Source organism: Uncinocarpus reesii, genomic scaffold (assembly GCF_000003515.1).
Source record: "Uncinocarpus reesii 1704 scaffold_1 genomic scaffold, whole genome shotgun sequence".
Lineage (NCBI taxonomy): Eukaryota > Fungi > Ascomycota > Eurotiomycetes > Onygenales > Onygenaceae > Uncinocarpus > Uncinocarpus reesii.
Window position 1 is genome coordinate 5922473 of NW_003052500.1, and position 20381 is coordinate 5942853.

Here is a 20381-nt window from a genome sequence, read left to right on the forward strand (position 1 = left end):
AAAATGCGGCCCACCATGTCCGACATTTAAGATGTGAAATAAATTGCCCCATTTCTCCAAGAACAAGTCATATCAAGCCCCGCGACAGCTGCCAATTCGAGTTCCCAGAAACTTGATATCGAAGAAAACAGTGCGCCAAAGTCTGGCAGACTCTGCTAGTGCCCGTAACATGCCTGGCCTGATATAAACCCGCAAAGGTAATGGCATTAGTGACCAATAGAATCAATCCCGGTATCTATCACTAGAAATTCGCCGCGTGTTGAACCTGGGCTCTGTTCATGGTATTTCGTCACCTTGTGCTCCTTGCATGTCATTGCAGTAACGAGCCCTGATGCCGCCAATCCTGTTAACTAATGGGCGCTTAAAAGATTTTAGAGCAGTCCCTCTATCGAATAGATCACGCATGTGGGATTGATCGATGCAAGTCCGTTATCCGCAAAGTGCTATTGTTGGTTTCCCTTGCTTTCCGCGCACTCCTCGTTACCAATTTTGGGCTGCCGAAACTGTTAGCAAAGCGCTACGCGTACCTATTTTTACGAGGCGGTGTGGGATTTTCAATCTTATCCGTTGAATAACAGCCCCCTCCATCATGTGTCGAATAGTCATGCGGAGCGAATCCATTCTGGTTTCAAAGAGCTGGCATTGATGGTCACGCTGAAGCTTCATTCCCTCTACGGATTCCGATCCGCCTTTTGATATTGTCCACTTTTACCATGGGGGCCAAGGATTGTCTTGAATTAACCATGACGGGTAAGAGCTTTGATCGCGAAGTCTTAGTGGAAAACTTTTCAGATTGTCATAGTTATCAAGAACCAGTCTCTAAATTTAGTTGATATCATCCTATCCAGGAAGATGACATCAGCAACTCTTGACTGCATGCCTGGTGAGCTTGAAGTGGAAGAGATATGCTTCTAGATGGCACATACATGTTTCGCTCAAATGCGCGTTTTGGTGAATGGTCTACTCCGTAGTAGTCTAGTAGAGAGATGCTTGGTGGGTTATCGATTTCGGTGAGAACTTTTGAAGGATTTTTTTTGATAACTGCCAATCTAGAGATACGGCGATGCTAATTTACTTCGCTTTGCTGCTATGGCAAACAGAACACAGCTTAGAGTGCAAGGTGTATATGTATCCCATCTATCGACATTCCTCTCCTATCGCCCTCACTTAAGAGGACCCAACAGTAGAGAAACTTCCTATCAAGGAGTCATTATTCTCCAGAACCTTGAGGATCCTGAAATCAGAGTCCATGGCAACACGTCGCTGTGGAGTTATGAGTCGAAACGACGGTCGTGGCTGGTTCTGTTGGCTTTTTGATATGATGAGAAAAAGAGAAGAAAAGAAAGAGAAAATTTGGAGAAAATCGGTTTTTGTAGCCGTGGGTCACGTGTTGGGCTGGCCTGTTACTCAGCAACGAGATTAGTAAGTAGTCTTGGCATCAACTCCTGTGCTTTTTGTCTGAACGTCGTCCATCTTCAGTTTATCTTTGACAGGCTAGACAGAGCACGGATAGCGGCATGGGAGGGGGGCCGGGAGTGCCTTGGAACATCATACCCTGCACCTCGGAATTGAACTGATCTTCATGAACATGGCATGAACTTTTGATTAGGGCTGCTGGGCTTGACTGACCCTGGTCAACTCAAGCATGCACCTGCAGAAAGTGAGAGCTGCTGGCTAATGAGAATGTGCTGGACCTGGACCTTCATCCGGGCGCGTAATATCTGTCTTGACAGGCTCGAGGAGTCGCATGAGAAATGCATGATTTCTCCTTTACATTAGGACTGATTAACATGCCAACCTCAGAGCGTGTCATGAACCCTGCCAGGACGGCCGGCAATATTGCAACACAGTAAATTAAGAAGAAAGAAAAAAGACGCCGGATATCTCTTAGGAGTGAAAGTGACATGATTGCTCTGTGCCTTCAATAATCATGTCCTACTCCCGATTTCACTCTCCGTTATCCCTGCTTATTCCTTGAATTTCCCCCCAAATATTCCTGTCCAGCGTTTTTGCTTCGGCTTCTTCTCCTGCTTCAATCTGGCCTTCTCCTCCTCAGCTCCTTCTGAGTGTTTTGCCATATACCTGAGCATGAAATGGCAATCTCGTTTCTGTAGTTCTTCCCTATCCATCAATCCTTTCCCGCCATCCGGACGCGTGTCCGGGTCTTCTTTGCCCTTGTATTTTGATTCGGGTTCTCGACTTATTTGAAGAATTTCAATAAGCCCATTGCACTTGTGGGTCAACCAGTCAAAGTGCTGCATACCATCCCGCCAGTGCGGTGGGAGTGCGTTATATCCAAACCAGCAACCTAAGAAAGCACCGGCGACGCAGGCATTGGTGTCTGCATCTCCAGCAGCAAGGGTAAGCTCAGTTATGATACTTTCGAATATCGCCGAAGGCAGAGTGTCCGTGTGTTTGCCGGCTACCACTGTATTAAATGGTGCTCGACGCATCGCCATGCGTAGACTGAGGATTGCTGCTCCCAGACACTTGTACACATAACCTATTTTCATCGAGTCATCCAACTGAAGTTCTTCAAAAGTTTGTGCTTGAACGTGTTTGCTAAACTCCTGCTGATCGAGCAATTCACCGCCTTCAAATTCTGATGTATCGTTTGACTCCAAATCCTTGGGCTCCGTTTGACGGCTTCTAGTCCATCTGTCAACCCACCCATAAACACGCTCAATCATGTTGTCGACATCGACTTCGGCCAATATTTCGCCTCTTAGTATGCCCCTGACCAGTCCAGTGGCTATGCAACATGCAACGACACATCTAGGATCCGCATGAGTGACGAGAGAGAAGTCCGTGGCAATGCGACAAGTTTCCTCGAAGCTATATCCAACGCATATGATACCAAGTGGGTGGGTTCGCATCAACGAGCCATTAGGTGCGACTTTCCTGCCAGACTTGACCCAGTGTTTATGGGCTGCTGCAGCGGGATCAGCGGAATACTCTGGGTCAAGAACAACCTACATACTTTGTCAACGAATTCAGGGGGATTCTGCTGGGGGAAACCATTTACCGATCCTACTGTCCTCCCCAGTCCAAGCGGTGGTCTATTCAGCGCTCGCAAACCCTGTTCTACCCAGATTAGCAGCCGGTGTGCCAGGTCATTCGCTGAGAGTGTTTCGCCATCGTGGTGTAAAAAGGAGAGGAGTATCATGAGAGCATGATCCGTGTCATCCGTCCAAGATCCCTAGTCGTAAAAAACAGAAGCTCAGCTATCATGAAGAAACTGGATTCTCGCTGGCCTCAAGGAGTGGTCATTGACGGCAAATGCTTACGATTTCGAATTTGTCTTTACTCCCGTTGAACATTTCAGTCAGTACTTTTGCAGAGCGGTTGCTGGAACGAAAATAAAGTGATCCTTACTTCTGTGGCCATCATTTCGAAATTTAGTAGCTGGATTTGCAAGTCGAAATTTGCCGTCGGGATACGCTTCGCGCGCCAATTCGCTTGACAAGAATTCTATACCTGAGTTAGATGGCTTTTGATAGAAGTCTCCTTGTAGAACATTGTCATGTGGTCACAGGGCGTAAATGCAGAACATCGTGAGAGTCTTTCGAGGAGCATCCCACTCCACCTCCTCTAATCGCTTCGAATGCAAAAGGGCGGACTAACCTGTGTATAGACCGATACAGTCGCCCAACGCGGATCCGACGATTGTCCCTTTGATTTTGTCCTGCACAACTGCGGGCACGAAAGGATGGAGAGAAAGGAATCCCAGATCAGGGGTTGCGGTATTGGCTGGCTTCGTGTCCGACATGGCTGTTTCAACAAAAAAAGGATGATCTTATTGCTGCTAGTTGTTTTGGTGATTGTAAGGAATGCTTTTTTCTGTCAGGGGTTCTATTATATATGACTTGCTCTGAAGAAGAGCTGATTTGGTGCTGCCTGGTCACTTGTGAACAAGATTTTGTGGCAGCCTTGCAAAATGGACGAAAATATATAACTAACTAGTTAACTGTGAGTCCTATTAACTAACTCCGAGTGCCAGAGGAGTGGACGATCTCAAAGGCCGATTTTGTTTCAGCCTGATCACTTGTTGTATTGAATTAGTTGAAACAAGCGCGCACGTCATGCTGTGGGAGAGAAGCTTCATTGAGGGATTCTATCAATTTGGGTTACAAGTCTATTTTCATATACGTGTTCTTTCAAATATATTTACTCTTGAAATCGGAAATCAACCATCGTCAGGTCCAAAGTATAGGGAATCATAACATCAAAGGATCTTCTGTCCGTGACAAATCGGAAAACCCGCTTTTGTGTAGTCGTTATGTCTATCCAGAATCTCCATCCAACAATCTTAGTCCGTAACAAAGTCTTCTCTAACAATTCCACTTCGATCACACATGCTGCGGAATATCCCTTGAGCTTCCCAGAGTGCCATCGGGGTGTCAAATTCCGCAATCCGTCCCTGATCCATCACGCAAATACGATCATAATTGATAATCGTGCGGAGTCGATGAGCAATACACAACAATGTCTTGCCTTTGAACCCCTGCGCCATGGTCTTTTGGATCTTTTGATCCGTTTCAAAATCCACGGAGGAAGTTGCTTCGTCGCACACAATAATGCGGGAGTCACGAACAAGGGCTCGGGCGAGGGCCATCAGTTGTCGTTGGCCGAGAGAGAAGTTTAGGCCTTCTTCTTCGACGGGAGAATCGAGCTGAATACGTTGTTGCTGATGTTGCTGCTGAACGTTCTCGTGCGACTCTGTGAATTCCTGCTTGGGCCCGGTGACGCTAGACACTTCTCCGACGAGATCCGCTTTTCGCAAGGCGGACCAGAGTTCGAGATCGCTATATTGATTAAAGGGGTCTAAATTGGACCTTACGGTCCCTCGAAAAAGGGTTGGGTCTTGCGGAATAATGGCCAACCGGGATCGGAGGTCATTGAGACCTACTGTGGAGATATCAATACCATCAATTCTGATACTTCCACCGGAAAGTTCTGTGAGCCTAAACAGGGCAGACATAATGCTCGACTTGCCGGCGCCTGTCCGCCCAACGATTCCAATTCGTTCACCACCACGGATCTCCATGTTGAGTCCTTGAAGGACAAGGGGAAGACCTTCTCTGTATCGCATCTTCACGTCAGAAAAGATGATTTCCCCCTTCTGTGGCCAGCTGATATCCAATTCACGTAGATGAAGTGGAGCTTCTTCCTCCAACTGAGTCCCGTAATAATGTATTCTTTCCGTGGCATTCATGTTGTTCTCAACTTCAGCCAGCTGACGCACGGTAAATTGCAGCATTTGGAAGATAGCTAGGATATAAGATAAGACCAATCCAGAGATACTGGGTTCAACGTCAAATCTCGAAGTCACCACTAGAATTCCGGTGACCAAAACCATGAGGCAGCCGACCGCGTCTAATCTGACGCTCAACCACCGTTGATTGGAGAAAGTGAGGAAATACGCGCTATCCATGTTATCAATCGCCGCGCGAATACGACGGATAAAATGATTCTGAAGACCGTATGCTCGAATGGAAGCAGTGCCAGAGACTGCTTCGCTAAACTGTGCGAATACCACAGATCGAAGAACGGCTTCATGTCGTTTCATTTCCCGGGCAGAGGCCCTATAAAAATTTGCCGCTAAAAGGAAAAGAACAAGAAGTGGAACGAGCGCAACTGCGAACTAAGGAGACATTAGTCCACTTATACACGAAATCAAGGTGATAGAAATCACTTACGAAGTGGTAAAAGACAATGATGAGTATTATGACCGAGACGATCATGGTAAACGTCAAGTAATAGATACGCATCGCATCACAAAGGTCATTATCCATGGTATGGATATCCTTCGAAAAGCGATTGGTGATACGACCAAGAGGGGTAGTATCGAAGAAGGACATCGGAGCTCTTAACACCCGTGTCATGGCCCTTTGCAGCATTGTCTTACTAGCATTCGTCCCGCTTGTCGTGAGTATCGTGGAGAAACCGAACATTAAAATGGCCTGTGAGGCTCCTAGGGCCGCATAAATACCCATATATTCACCCTGAGGGAGGCTGAATTTATCCGATGTCCAGTAGGACAGCCACAGACTTGTCACGATATTCGCGCCGTTGCAGAGAACTAGCAAGATAACAATCAAAGGGAAGTTGGTGGGCCATCCAAAGGAAGAGATGTATGCCCACCACACTCCCCAGCTCACAGAGTTGACTGCCCGTTCTTCCTGTTGCATGAGCATGACAGGCTGTTTAATCGGTTTAGTTTTCTCGTTTGGTTTTTGCTCCACTTCAACTTCGTCGGCCTCTTCTCTTTCATCTTCCTTTTCTTCTTGCGATGTTGTTGCCATCAGCCTCTGGAATGTTTCACTATCGCGCATTAGATTATCAAACGTGTCGACGGTCTCGATGCGTCCGTCATTCATAAGAATAATCCTATCACAGCGGTTTAGAACATGGAGCTGATGAGTAGCTAAGATTCGGCATTTGTCCTTGAGCAAACCACAGATCGCGTGGTCCATAATATGCCTCCCTACGTGGGCATCAACCGCAGAGAGGGGATCATCCATCAGGATAAGTTCGGCATCAAAATAGATAGCTCTCGCAATATTCAACCGCTGTTTCTGTCCTCCAGAGATAGTGATACCTCGTTCGCCAATTTCCGTTCTATCTCCAGCAGGGAGCATATCGAGGTCTGCTCGAAGTGCACAAGCTTCGACAACCTCGTTGTACCAAGCATTATTGTATTCTTTGCCAAAGAGAATATTATCTTTCAAGCTTGCGTTTTGAATCCATGCGTACTGAGGGCAAAAAGCTCTTGATGCACCCATCGCCACTCCCCCGGCAGTCAGTCTCATATCTCCTGCTAATGCAGCCAGGAGTGATGTTTTCCCCGAGCCCACTGTCCCTATGACTGCAATAAGCTCGTTTCGCCCGATAGAAATGTTCAGGTTAGTGAGTTTGAATGGCTCAGCCGGGCTGTGAATCCCAGAGTCTGTTGCTTGATCACTCCGTTCGATGGGTGTTTGAAACGCCTTCTGCTTTTTCCCTCTCTTAGCACCTTTCGCTTTGTCATTTTCATTTTCCGGGTCAGTGGGCAATCGCTCCCACGTAAACGCAGCGTCTTTCAGCTCCAGGGCTTTCACCATGGTGGGATCCCACTTGATATCCTCCTTCTGTTCTTCAGCGAGAAGGAACTCCTGGATTCTGCAGATCGCCGTCCACGCGTCTGTTACTTGGCCAATTACCAAAGGAAGCATGTTTAGTGGCAGGCGTAGAGTGTTGAAGATGGCCAAGGATGAGAAAATCGGCGCAGGAGTGAGCTTGTGATCCGTGAGGGAATACGTGATAAAAGCCAGCATCGAAGCGAAAACAGGAAGCGACAGTGAGACGCACAAAATAGCATTCCGAATGGACATAACGAATTGGATAGCAGCGATCTCTCGCTTCCGTATGCCTTTCAGCCTATCCAAAAAACTGCTCTCCCAGCCAAAAAACTTGACAAATCTGACAGCTTGCAGAATCTCCTGCGTAAGGGACACTCGCTGATCTGTTATTGCGTTGATACGGATACGACGCACAATCAGCGACTTGATCGAGTAGGTAAGCACCGGCACACCTAGCATCAGTAGGGCGTATCCTGAAAGAGCGCTGTAGCCGATATTGACAAGAAGCAGGATAAGGGCCACGATAATAATAATCGGAGCCGTCCAGAGAAGATGGAACAGTCCCAATGCCTTATCGATTCGGTCAGTGTCAATACTCATCAAGGCTACAATCTTGCCATTGCTCCATCCACTTCCATCACCGGCAATATCGGCTGCGGTCTTGGCTGACATCTTGGGTCCAGGTTTATTTTTTCCGGATTTCTTGTGAGATATCTCATGCATGACTTCGTCCCTAGCGCTCTGGAGATCTGCTGCATCAGATCCCCCTGCTTCGTTGGGGTTCTTTTCCATACCCTTGCCACCAGCTTTTGCTCTGCCAGAAATCTTTGTTGCCTTTGCAAAAATGGCATTGACAAGCGCTGCCCGAGATTGTCCGCCCACCATCATTCCCCGAAAGAAAAACTGGCTTGTCGACAAGCTCTGAAAGGCCTGCATCACGCATATGCCAACTGCAAGGCCGATCCCACGTCCAATAGGTGGCTGTGGGCGGTCCGTAAATCTTGCAATATACGCATCGGTAGCGAATGCAATCAGATATCGCGTCAGATACGGCGTGAAGACTTGTAAGAGGGACGAAAAGAGCTGACATATGCCCCCAAGCCAGAATTCGAATTTGAAAGTTTCATAGATAGCCCAGAGCAGTGGGTGGCGGTCTCCACGGTCGACTCGCCGTTTGAATGAGGCATCCAATTTCTCCGATAGATTGTCTACTGATCTTTCCGGACTTACAACCCAGATGTCCTGCAGCTCAAGTGGGCGAAGATAACCCGTCTAGTTTACTTATTAGTAGATGGTCTTAATGAACTACTGCTCGCCATTCCAAAGAGGTAAAAGACTGAATTCAAACGAGCAAAACTCACCATCATCAGCGGACTCATCCATTGGAAAGTAATGACACTGAAAAATCCTGCCTTTGACTCTCGTGATACGCTTCGCTCCTTTGGGACTGGAGGTGGTCGCCGTAGCCTGAGCGGATTTAGCTTGGAGTACCATCTTGTTCTTCGCTGAATAGATTCAATTTGATCAGCGTTGTCGTTTTGCGTTTTACCGCTAGAATCGGCGCCTGAGGTGCTGGAAGAAAAGCGAGGATCCTTTTCATCGTCCGGCGCAACAACTACTCCTGTGAAAGAAGCAGCCTGTGGCGTCGCTGACGCTGCGTTGTGTCCGGGCCCAAGCTCGTTCTCGCCCTCTTTGTTGTGTAAAGTTGCGGCCATGGCGCCCTTCGGTGCATTGGGCTGTGTCACCGCGGATGGAGGAACGTGTCGATGCAAGCCGATGACGTCAAGTCAAACAGCATGATAATTCGCCCGAACAGCCTGGTGATTGGGAAATAATTGTTATATGAGGCGAGAAGGAAAGAATCGAACTGCTGTTTGAACAATATTAATGCCTTACTAATGTCAACGCAGCTAGCAGCACATTTTGCCGTCCAAAACTCGCTACCCCGGAGGTTGCATAGTTAACTCGATCCCGACATGCCGACCGAAACTATATTCGAGCTCGCCTCCGCAATCTCGCCCGGATTCCTCGCTAGTTAGTCAAACAGGCGTAGCAGAATTGAGTCAACAGGGTTGAAATCGCGATTCTGGAAAAGTGGTTGCGCAACCCGGTCCATAGTTAAGATTGTTGTTCAGGCTTAAAAACGCTGCATCCCATTTATGTTGGCAAAACTCGTCACAAGTCAGCTGCAAGCAGGGATTCTGTAGTCCGATATTCCGTCCGGAGTAGCGCTCTCTCACCAACGGAGTTCAACCACCGCTCTTCGCTGAGTTTTGGGCCCGAGCCATGTGGAGTTCGAGATGAGCAAACCAGGGGGTGCGATTGGGCCAGCTATTTGGCGAATTTCAGCGCCTGCTCCCCCAGTTGGTTGAACTCTTTCCCGGTGCTTGAGAACAATCATGACCACAAGTCGAGAGAGCAGCGCTGACGGAGGGTGAAACGCACCCCAACAACTGGCCTGAGCGCAAAACTGCTGATGAGCAATCCATCACACCTGGCACACTGGCTTCACAGGACTTTGAGTTTGGCGGGATATAACTATATCAGTCTTTGGGCCTCGGCTTACCGGCCATCAAAAAGGGTTCATTCCGATCTCCACAGCCAGACAAGCTTCTACCAAGAAGGGCCAAGAACAGGGTGGTTTCCATTGGACTTGGAGCAGATCTCCATGTTTGCGTTGACGAAGTTGCTGCCGCGGAATCGGCTACAACGTAGGCTTCCAAAAGCTGGCTGGGGTCACTGATCCCTGACTCTGCCAGATATTACGGTGGTAAAAGTTGGTCATCAAATTATGCATACAATAAACTCGTTATTCAAACAGATCTGACAATCACTCAGAACAATCCAGCTCAATAGGAATCCCCAACCTGTGACGTCCAGAGCATGGTCCTTCTGTGAAAATAAAGATAAAAGGTATCCAAAACTTTTCATTATTTTTTTGTTTAGCATCAACACGCCTAATCATCATTACGGCATTATTTTTTACCAAAAAACCAAAAAGAACATTGAGTGTTTCGCATATCACACTAACCTGATAGCGGGAACAGGTTTAGCATTGATCAATGTCATTGACCTTGACATGTCTTTCAGACGGTGGGATGATCCGGTCCTCTTCAGCGCCTTTGAGGTTGGGTAGCTCTGTGAGGGCTTCCTCGATGATTTTCAACGCTTGTTTCATCTGGTCATCTGTAATCACCAGTGGGGGTGCAAACCGGATGATATTTTGGTGCGTTGGTTTAGCCTGGAGAAGGTTAGCTAATTGATAACTATCTTAATCATCAAGGGTACTCACAAGCAAGCCTTTCGCTTTCATAAGCATGCACAAATCCCAGGCAGTGTGGCCTCCGGTCTTGGACTCATCGACCACCATGGCATTCAACAGGCCGCGACCGCGGACAGTTTGGATGATAGGGCTTTTGATAGCAACGAGGCCATCTCGGAACACCTTGCCTAGCTGCTCAGCGCGCTCCGTCATCTTCTCATCACGGACGATTTCCAAAGCGCGAATGGCAACTGCACATCCCAATGGGTTTCCGCCATAGGTAGAGCCGTGCGTTCCCGGCTCAATGGTGAGCATCACATCCTTGCGTCCAAGGACACATGAGACAGGGTACATTCCCCCCGAAATGGCTTTGCCGAGGAGCACCAAGTCTCCTCGGATTCCGCTCCATTCCTGGCAGAGGAGCTTTCCGGTTCTAGCGATACCGGTTTGGATTTCGTCGCAAATGAGGAGAGCATTGTGTTTGTCGCAGAGGGCACGGGCTTCTTGCAAATAGTCTTCGTCCGGCACCACAATTCCGGCCTCTCCTTGAATAGGCTCCACCAAGAATGCTGCGATCTTGGGCCCAGCAACCTCAAACGCCTCACGCAAAGCTGCCTTGTCGTTGTAGGTGATGACCTTATTCGTTCCTGGGATCTTGCTTCCGATGTTTGGCAAGTAAGGTCCGTAGTTGTCCCTGGATTCGGGGTCTGTAGACATCGAGATAGCTGCAAACTACACCATTCTATCAGTCTCAAGTTACGCCACATGGAGGGGAATTGGGATTCATATCGGTCTCTACTGACAGTACGGCCGTGGAAATTGTTCTCGACACTCAGGACAATGGCTTCATCCTGGGGAATGCCCTTGACCTTGTACCCCCACTTTCTCGCGATTTTGATGCCGGTTTCCACAGCTTCCGCTCCTGTATTCATGGGCAAAATCATATCATAACCGAAGTACTTGGTCGCGAATTCGGCAAATTTGGGGAACACATCGTTGTAGAAGGCTCGGGAGCTGAGCGTCAGGGTCGCCGCCTGCTCGCACAAGGTCTTGACCAGCTCTGGGTGGCAGTGTCCCTGGTTGACGGCAGAGTAGGCTGATAGGAAGTCGAGGTAGTGACGGCCTTCTGGGTCCCAGACAGAGGTGCCAGAGGCGCGAGCAAAGACGATGGGAAGCGGGTGGTAGTTGTGAGCGGCATAGTCGTGCTCTGCGGCGATCGCCGCCTGGGTTGACGAGGCGTGGTATGCTGAAGACATGGTAGATCGGGGCTAGATGGAACGGGCACGCTCTGGTCGTTCTCAGGGCTTAGTGTGCGCTGGGGTTAGGGGGCTGGGATGGCCTGGTTTGGCACTGGATGCGGGGTTGACAAAGGCGGTGTTGGAGGGGCTTTCGGGGGCGAGGCCAGCTAAGGATTTAGGGGGGCTTCCAGGGGGGTGAGTTGGTGAAAGAGCCGCAGGAAGTGATCAGCAACTAGTTTTCAGATCGACTTTCCCTCCACAGATCCAAGTTGAGATGCAAGATTGTCACAACAAGGGCATTGACGGCAGACCCTCGCAGGTTATATATCCCCAGACTCAAAACCGGCGGATTCTGGTTCGCTTCCGACGGTATCCTTCCAGCTAAACCTCTAAGTGCAAGTGGCACCCACCATCTCTCCACTCGCTGCAAGGAAGAGACACCAGACTCGGGGCGAATCAGCACGGCACTGCGGGCGGGAATCGAGAGCGACGTCGTATTGGTCATCTGATCCAGTGCCTCCTTGCGCCCTCATCCGGTGAGCATCAGTTGGACGGCGGAAATGCTCTTGGCCCCGGGTATTTGATGACACCTATTTGACATCATTGGCGCAATCCTCCAGGGAATAAACATTAAATTGCTCGCCGGCGGAGATTTGCGACCAACGAGAGTTTGCGGAACGAGCGTGCCCGCCCTTCAGAGCTTTTCCCGGCGACAAGCGCTCGAGGAATTCCTTCTGCCATGAGCGTGTCGGGGATATGCCTTCGTTGTCTTCAGAACCACCAGGCTCGCTGCGAGGCGATGGACTGGAGCATCCTCTCGAGTCGCCGTTTGACAAATTGCGGCGGAACACTCGACATGTGCGTCGTCACATCCAGCAACGCAACTCGCGCGATATTCTCCTGTTCCTGGTCGGATTCCGGATCCTGAATGCCCTGTGCGTCAGGACCTTCTTTCAACCGGACGAGTTCTTCCAGTCATTAGAGCCAGCATGGCAGATCGCATTCGGAGACGAGAGCGGCGCGTGGATTACTTGGGTATACACATCACTTTTAATCAAGACTGCATGGCAAAGAGGGCTGACTGAGTGTCACTTTGCAACCTTAGGAATGGAAGCACCACCTCCGATCTTCAATCCACCCGTACATCTTTGCGACCGTGTATTGGATTGCCAACCAGATAGGCCAACAACTACAACTGTCACCCCTGAGTCGTGCCGATCTTTTGATAGCTACTCCTAAGGCTACACAAGGTGTTTTGGCCGCGTTGGGGGACTACTACACTTGGAGGCTGGCTGGGAAGGCCTTGGGGACCAGTGATGAGATTTGGTGGACTGTATGTTGCACGTTCATGCGGGATAGTTGATTTGGAAAAACTGATGTATCCAGCTGGGCCTAACTGTCCTGAGCCCTTGGCAATGGTTCTGCTCGACACGAACGCTGTCCAACTGTCTCGAGACAACCTTGACGGTTGCCGCTTTATATTACTGGCCCTGGGATTGGAGCACTGCCGGTGGCTCGTCTGGTCAAGCTGCGAGACAACCGAAGACACTTGAACCAGAGCAGAGCCACCTACGGAAATGTTTACTTTTGGCTGCCCTGGCGTGCATTTTACGGCCGACCAATCTCATCATCTGGCTTTGCCTGGTGACCTTTCCGTTCTTCACCATCGGGTTCCGTGACGGATTCCTGGCTAGAAAGCACGTGATCCTTATTCGAGAGAGCGTATGTTGCGGGTATGTTCAAGAATAATCAGCTGTTGATAGAACGGTTTCTGATGCGCTGCAGCTTCTCTATTTTCTTTCTGGCCTTGTTGGCAGACCGCGTTTATTATGGAACTTGGACGTTGCCCCCGTTCAGATTCCTCTACTTCAATATTGCGCAGTCTTTAGCGATATTCTATGGGAGAAATGATTGGCATTATTATCTCTCGCAGGGTTATCCACTCTTGCTAACGACAGCTGTCCCATTCACATTAATTGGTCTGGTCCGCGCGTTTGGACCTACATTGGATGAATCAAAGAAGCTACAAGCATCGATGCGGCGGCAACTCGCAACTATCTGCATTGCAATGCCTATGATCCTCTCTTTGATTTCACATAAGGAAGTCCGTTTCATATATCCACTCCTCCCTTCCCTCCATGTGCTTACAGCGCCGGTTTTGGCGAAATTCTTCGGGCCGGCAATTTCTTCGAGTTCTAGGTCGTATGTCCCTCGCAGGCTATTACTCAGTTTCCTCATTCTGGTAAACCTGGTGGTTGCAATTTATACCACTATAACCCACGCTTCCGGTCCCGTGAGGGTGCTTGAGTATTTGAGGAACCAAAACGAACGGATAGCCGCAGAAGTCGATGCTCAGAAAGCCCTACCGCAGCCGCTTTTCACTTCCCACTTTTCTACCGCTAAACTTTCAAAGGGTTTGACTGTAGGCTTCTTGATGCCATGTCATAGCACTCCATGGAGGTCTCATCTCGTCTTTCCATCCATCCAAGCCTGGGCATTATCTTGCGAACCTCCAGTTAATTTTAACGAATCGCAGCGTGCAGCATACTTGGATGAAGCAGACCAGTTCTACGCAGACCAGCAATCGTTCCTACGCACAAACATGGTTGGCGGACTGAAACATCTTCCACGCACTCCAACCTACCAAAAGAGCCAACCCTCGGATGACGCCAATGCTGCCAAGGAGCACAAGCACAGCTGGCCTGACTACCTCGTGTTCTTTGCACAGCTGGAGCCGACAATGAAATCTCTACTCCGCGCATCGTCGTACGCCGAGTGCTACCGCACCTGGAACACAGCTTGGCATGACGACTGGCGAAGAAAAGGCGACATGGTCGTTTGGTGCATAGATCCCGCCGCCCAGCGGGAGTGGCGTGAAAAGAATCAACGAGTCCACCTTCACGAGGATGGGTGGGAAGGACTGATGAAGAGCAAGGCTAAGCAGGTTGATAAAATTATCGAACAGTTGGGTAAAGAAAAGACCGGTGCGTGGAATAGGAAGAGAAAGCAAGGCAATGCATGGATTCCGACGTTCTCGCTGCAGAGAAGCTCCAGCTGGCAATTTAGGAAGCCATTCGCGATGATGGACTTGTCGTGGGGTGGAGGAGGGCGTAGGAGTTGGTACCGGACGTGGTCGTGGCCTTGGGAGAAGAGGCGGAAGCCGTCTTGGTCTCAGATGATCAGGGCGTGGTATGATAACAAAGAGTGATGGGTTGGAAGTCTGATGGCGCGGATTTGTGGTCTTGAATATATTTGGATGTGTGGATGGTGCCCCCTTAATCATTCTTCGTGGCTTTCTTTTCTTTTCTTTCATCTTTTTGTCTTTTTTCACAATTCTCTACACCAGATGGAAGTACAGGTACTGACAATTTAATCGCTACTTTTTTCTTTTCGTTGCTTTTTTGTCATTCTGAGGAACTCCAGATATGATCTTTTGCCGAGAAAGAAGTCCGAATCCAATGCTAATCATCATCAGTCAAAGGGTGCTATAGACCAGTGAAGTTTTCAATGCTGGGGAATGATTCAACACGAAGAAGAATGTATGGGACATTATAAACATCGAAATCCGGAAATAAGTAGCAATGCTGATTCAAAAAGAGGGAAAGGTATTAAAAGAAGTATGGGTATCATATCTTCAAGATTGGGTCAAACAACAAAAGTGTTGGGTGCACAGTAATGGGGTTGGAAGTACGCTCCAAGGTCGTCCAAATGCTCTCTTATCTTTCCTTCACCAAAAAAAAAAAAAAAAAAAAAAAAGGAAAAGTCCCAATAGAGAGCAGCTATGCCGAAGAAAGTGGAAGAAAGACAAAGGACGTCGAGTTATATTTAACAAAATCCAAAGAGGAATTCGAAATAAAAAGGAGCCACGGAAAAGGGAGAAAAAAGCACCCAAGAGAACTGAGGAAGAATGACGAAAACAGCGCCAATACGAATATGCAAAAAAAAGGACTTCCAAAGTGCTCATACAACATATCTACCTTCTCCTCGCCCTCCATTTCATTATTATTAGTATCATCCGTATCTTGCGCTTAAACTAGCAAACACATCAGGGCTATGGCGTCCACTCTGGGCACGGCCAATGTCCACACTCTCCTGGCTCATATGTGCTCGAGCAAAGGGCGTGCTCCTTGGTTGCGCTCTCGCGCTGGTTGCAGACGAAGGGTTGGTTGGAATGATATTGGTGTTCATGGATGTAAAGAAGGGATTGCGACTACCAGCGGGAGACGCATCGGGAATCTGAGATGTCGTGGCAGTTGGATTGTCTGGGGGAAAAGGGAGCGGGTTTACCGGTTGTTGGACTGCTTGCACCTGGGAAGAAGGCGGTTCGGGCTGTGTTTGCGGCTGAGGCTGCTCGAGGATTGTTGGAGGCGGTTTTGAAAAGTTGTACAGAGCGAGGATGCTGGACTTGTCCATCCTAGTTGGTTGTGGTGGTTGGAAATATTGTGATGGTTGTTGTGTGTACTGTGGTTGGAAAAAGGAGGTAGAGTGGACAGGGGTGATTGGTGCGCTTTGTGGAAATTGCGGGTGTTGCTGCTGATGGTGCTGTTGGGGTGTGGTAAATGAAAGCGTAGGAAGCATTGGCATGGTGTTGGCATGCTGGAGATGGAATATCTCTGGTGCGCTGCTTGTGGCAGCAGGCTGTAGTGAGTTGAGGAGCTGGGATTGGCGGCTGTCTTGTGACGCTGCATGTGCAAAGTATGGGTTTGTTGGGGATAGGCTGGGTTGCTGAGGTGCAGAGGTAGCGCTATCGAATGTCGAAGGGCTTTGGAAAAATGGATTGTAACTGCCATTAAGGGGAGCAGGAGATCCAGCAAAGACGTTTTGCGACGTCATGGTAACTGGCGGCGTCATTGGCTGTTGGTATTTAAGATACGCAGCTTGACCACTTTGGCTTGGATATCCTCCTGTCATGTTGGGAAACAAGGGTTGAGACACTTGGAGGTTTTGAAAGGATTGCTCTAGAGTCGGCGCAGGGGCATGTTGCGCCGGAGGAACGTCGAATGGATTATAAGAAGTTGGCTTCCTGGAGCTTACCTCATCCGTGCTCGCTGTTGTACTTTGGGATTCTCGACGATTGATGGATATTCCCGCGGAGCCTCGAGACGATGAAGTGCCCATTTTATCGAACGGATTGTTGGAGTTAAGCGGGGTGGAACGCTCGTATGGCTCGGAGGATTTGGTGCTTGTAGGAGTTTTCAATGTTGGCGTACGTGACCTTGGTAAAGGGGCCTGAACCTTCTCCGAGTCTCACCAAAGCGTCCACTGTTTTTTCAACATCACCATTTAAGCCTCGAAGGATGGTTGCGTTTCGCTTATCGTCAGGAAACCCCATATTTCGCAACATGGCCAGTTTCGATTCAAAGGAGCTGTTGGAATCACTGAGGCTGAAGCCAAGTGCGCGAGACGGCTTATTATTGTGGAGTGAACCCTGTGAGATTGAGCCAAACGACTCACGGCGAGGCGAAGATTTATTTGACCCGGAGTGAGAAGAGGACGATCGAAGGCCAAATCCAAATCTCCTGCTTGGCTTTGGCGGAAGTGGGGGAGGAGACTCCTCTGTCGGCTTTCCGATATAGCTTGGATCCTCTCTACTTGGAATTTTGGGTCTTCCATCTTCGAGAATTTTAGACTCGTACTTTTGGCGGATGAAGCGTTCCATCGCTGAATCGACCTCGTCGGCATCGATTGGAATCGGCGGTTTTATGTTTTTAGGGTTATATATTTTGTTGACTGTTGCATTGCCATTGCTTTTCATAGTCTTCGACTTATCAGTAAGCCATTCTTCATTCGTCAGCTGGTGTCTTAGGCCAACTCACATCCACTTGATCTTGAGACCAGCTATCCATACTCAACGACTTCACCTTAGATATATGCGTGCCGAGCTTGCGGTGCAGTGCCGCACATCGCATACAGAGGAAAACTCCGAGCTGTCATGGTGACGTTGGGTCAGCAACCGGCTGCCACTGGAAAGGAACGATGACGGTTCAACAGGTTCTGGGCAATTAAAGAACAGGCGATCGGAAAGGCGAGAGATGTGGACGCATTACTTACATTCCAGCTTGCCCATCCTAATGAAACCATCAACCAGGGGTTAGCTCTAGAGTCCTTTGTTTGAAGGCTGTTATGATGCACGGTTGCGGAAAGGAAAGCTTACCGGGATTACGCGCCTGACAGTCTGCACAACGGTCATTCCCAGGGACGGTATTTATCAATTCCTGCAAAGTCCGCTCGTGGCGCGCCTGCTGGCGCTTGCTCAACGCCGACGGCATTTCCTGTTCAGCGAGGCGGGCGATGGAAATAACAGTATGTGGGAGTTGATGTGGTTGACGAGAAGGTAGATAGTCTCCTGAGAAGATGGATTTAGGTTTTAGGCCAAGGGAGACGGTGGAAGGCTGGCCGGTTCTGGAGAAACCCTACACCCGACTTCGAGTCCGCGCTGGGTCGACTTGCATCGACAGCGGCATTTCAAACGGTTGGGTCGATTCTGGTTGTCCGAGGGAGATCTCACGGTTGGTGCAGAGGATTGAGAGGAAGAGCGTTGGACTGTTGCTGACATTCCTTTCGGCTACGTGCGCCACTCTTGGAGAGTCTAGACATTCGCAATGTGTGCTTGGCGCACGAGGGCAATATCAACTGCTCGTCTGCCTCTCAAACACAACTGGGAGCACGCGGATTCTGAGGATGAACTTCTGTTCCTGCCGCTATGCTGTGCGGCATTCTTATTATCCACGATTTGGGATGAAATCCTCCGTTCCTCCCACTGAGCCATGTTCTCCATAACCCAGGGCTTTTTCATCGTCTCGCATACGAGTTATCGTCCATGATCGGTTCATCTGGAAATATTACTGAGGAGCGGCTGTTCGTTTGCACGCTCTCCACAATGTTGTCCGGAAAGGATATCCTTGGAAGCATGCGCAACTTGAGCTTCATGTTTGACGTTGCGGGGTTGGTGAATATCACCGCTCTTTCCAGCATCGCTGCTGTTCCAGCACTTGAGGTCCACCAGAGCCTGCCAATTCGATGATCAAAGGAGAATTCCTGGATTTTCTCACCCAGCGCGTGCCGAAGCACCTTTTTGTTTGACTGGTCTCTGCAATGTTCCATTCTCCATCGTCCCTGGCCTTCCCAGCAATAAATGAATTCGCACCGTGGCGGGAAGGAAAACAGTGTGCAATGGTATGGGAATCTGGCTTCGTGTCAACTATCGGCCAGCAAAGACTTCAGGCGAGTGGATTGTTTGACGCGATAGAAGGACTGTAGGAGCCTCTTCTGGACAGCAAGCTGTGTTGGGGCCTAGAACATGTGTCGCAGCAACGCGGGCATGTGAGCCATATATATGTAGTCAGTTACTCGGCCTCCACCAATGAACTATGTCGCGACAGCTTGCAAAGAGAGAAGCTCTCTTTGGAAGAGCGACTAGATTGTTAGCTTGCAGTTGCGATCCAAGTAGTTTCATCGGACACGGGATCTAGAGAACACGGAGACGGATCTCAATGGCTTTTTCCACATCGCTCCGAAGAGCTGTGGAATGACGCTGTGCTCTCCCTACAGCTCTTCTCACTCAATGCTGATTGGAAGGCGCAGCTTATCTGATCGCCAGCCAGCTGCCAAGACCCTTCCGCGCTGCTGTTGGAGCCGCATTCCCATTGGCTGTTTCAGAACAGGGATCTCTCATACGCCGCGCGATATTATTGGCTAGTTTAACTAAAAGCGGACCATGCAGGTTACAACGACTAACTAGATACAGCTAGCCTGTATTTTATGTTACGCGTGTCTCATCAGGTCTGTTTGGATGACCTCATCACTCCGACGCAGTCAATGCCAGCTAATAACTTGCATGTTGTTGATGTAATCCAAAGCAACAAATGGATAGTAGATATCAAATCTGCTTCACTGTAGTCTGTGGACAGCTCTCAACCATCTGAAAGGGTGACTTTCTCGCCCGTTCCGGGTGTCGAGTGTGTCCCATGCTCAGGCATATCTAACTACAATGAACCAGGGCTCAGTTCGCCAGCGTGAAATTCTTAAGACGAGTTATAGTATCAAGTATTACTCCATGTAGGGCAAGACACAACAACATACGGAGTATTAATGAAGCCTTTGTTTGATCGAGGGATGGGATTGCTTGGAAGCCTGATACGGCAGCCCATTTTGTCGTCATCGGACAAGCTCCTCGAGTGGCACACAAATATTAGCACACTTCGCTTCGGCTAGCCTGCTCGCCTTTCTTCCCTTTCCCACCCAAATATTACCCCCTCAACAGCCTCCCTTTCTCCTCTCCCTTTCAACCTCGAAAAACATTTATCTTCGTCGGGTTTCCCCGAAACTCCCTGACGTTACGAATATCTACACAGGAAGTGAAACCCCTCCCTCTTCTTTGTAGCCCTTAATGGGTATATCGCTAGAGGCAGGGTTGCAAGCAAAGTCATCTCCATATTAAAACTTCAAGTGCCCGTCGTTCAGACTCTTCCCCATCTCGCGCTCCAAAGCGTCACACCGACAAGATTGCATTCAATTTTGTTCGCAGGGGGCCTGTATCGGGATGGCTGACTTGCACAGTGTCACAGCAAACCCCATGCTAGGGACTGGATAACATCGCCTCTTGAGATGAGATGAGCTATATGACGGCTTTTCTCCCGTTGCGAAAAAACCAAGCACGATGAGGCCGGCTTCCAAGCTTGCGTGTCCTCTGTATGGAGTCCGACTCAAGCGCGGCCCCTGAATCCCCTTTTTCCGCGTGCAGGCGCGACAGTGCATTGA

The 20381-nt window shown here is 49.2% G+C and overlaps 5 protein-coding genes across 5 annotated transcripts; 1 reads left to right on the forward strand and 4 right to left on the reverse strand.

Moving 5' to 3' along the window:
• Positions 1–1967: 1967 nt before the first annotated feature.
• Positions 1968–3769, reverse strand: UREG_02251 (uncharacterized protein; the record flags this gene model as incomplete). The annotated part of the gene is made up of 5 exons (XM_002542689.1): positions 1968–2909; positions 2981–3199; positions 3288–3301; positions 3376–3471; positions 3625–3769. The coding sequence occupies 5 exons, from the start codon at positions 3767–3769 to the stop codon at positions 1968–1970; spliced, it is 1416 nt and encodes a 471-aa protein (XP_002542735.1).
• Positions 3770–4309: 540 nt separating this feature from the next.
• On the reverse strand, positions 4310–8836 carry UREG_02252 (uncharacterized protein; the record flags this gene model as incomplete). The annotated part of the gene is made up of 3 exons (XM_002542690.1): positions 4310–5644; positions 5700–8393; positions 8483–8836. The coding sequence occupies 3 exons, from the start codon at positions 8834–8836 to the stop codon at positions 4310–4312; spliced, it is 4383 nt and encodes a 1460-aa protein (XP_002542736.1).
• A 1334-nt stretch (positions 8837–10170) lies between these two features.
• On the reverse strand, positions 10171–11639 carry UREG_02253 (ornithine-oxo-acid transaminase; the record flags this gene model as incomplete). Its single annotated transcript, XM_002542691.1, has 3 exons — positions 10171–10362; positions 10414–11115; positions 11187–11639. The coding sequence occupies 3 exons, from the start codon at positions 11637–11639 to the stop codon at positions 10171–10173; spliced, it is 1347 nt and encodes a 448-aa protein (XP_002542737.1).
• Positions 11640–12377: 738 nt separating this feature from the next.
• On the forward strand, positions 12378–14829 carry UREG_02254 (uncharacterized protein; the record flags this gene model as incomplete). Its single annotated transcript, XM_002542692.1, has 4 exons — positions 12378–12656; positions 12727–12954; positions 13008–13343; positions 13555–14829. The coding sequence occupies 4 exons, from the start codon at positions 12378–12380 to the stop codon at positions 14827–14829; spliced, it is 2118 nt and encodes a 705-aa protein (XP_002542738.1).
• Positions 14830–15632: 803 nt separating this feature from the next.
• Positions 15633–18390, reverse strand: UREG_02255 (uncharacterized protein; the record flags this gene model as incomplete). Its single annotated transcript, XM_002542693.1, has 6 exons — positions 15633–16850; positions 16873–17379; positions 17438–17548; positions 17673–17689; positions 17776–18034; positions 18241–18390. 6 exons carry the CDS (start codon positions 18388–18390, stop codon positions 15633–15635), a joined length of 2262 nt encoding a protein of 753 aa, XP_002542739.1.
• Positions 18391–20381: the final 1991 nt, after the last annotated feature.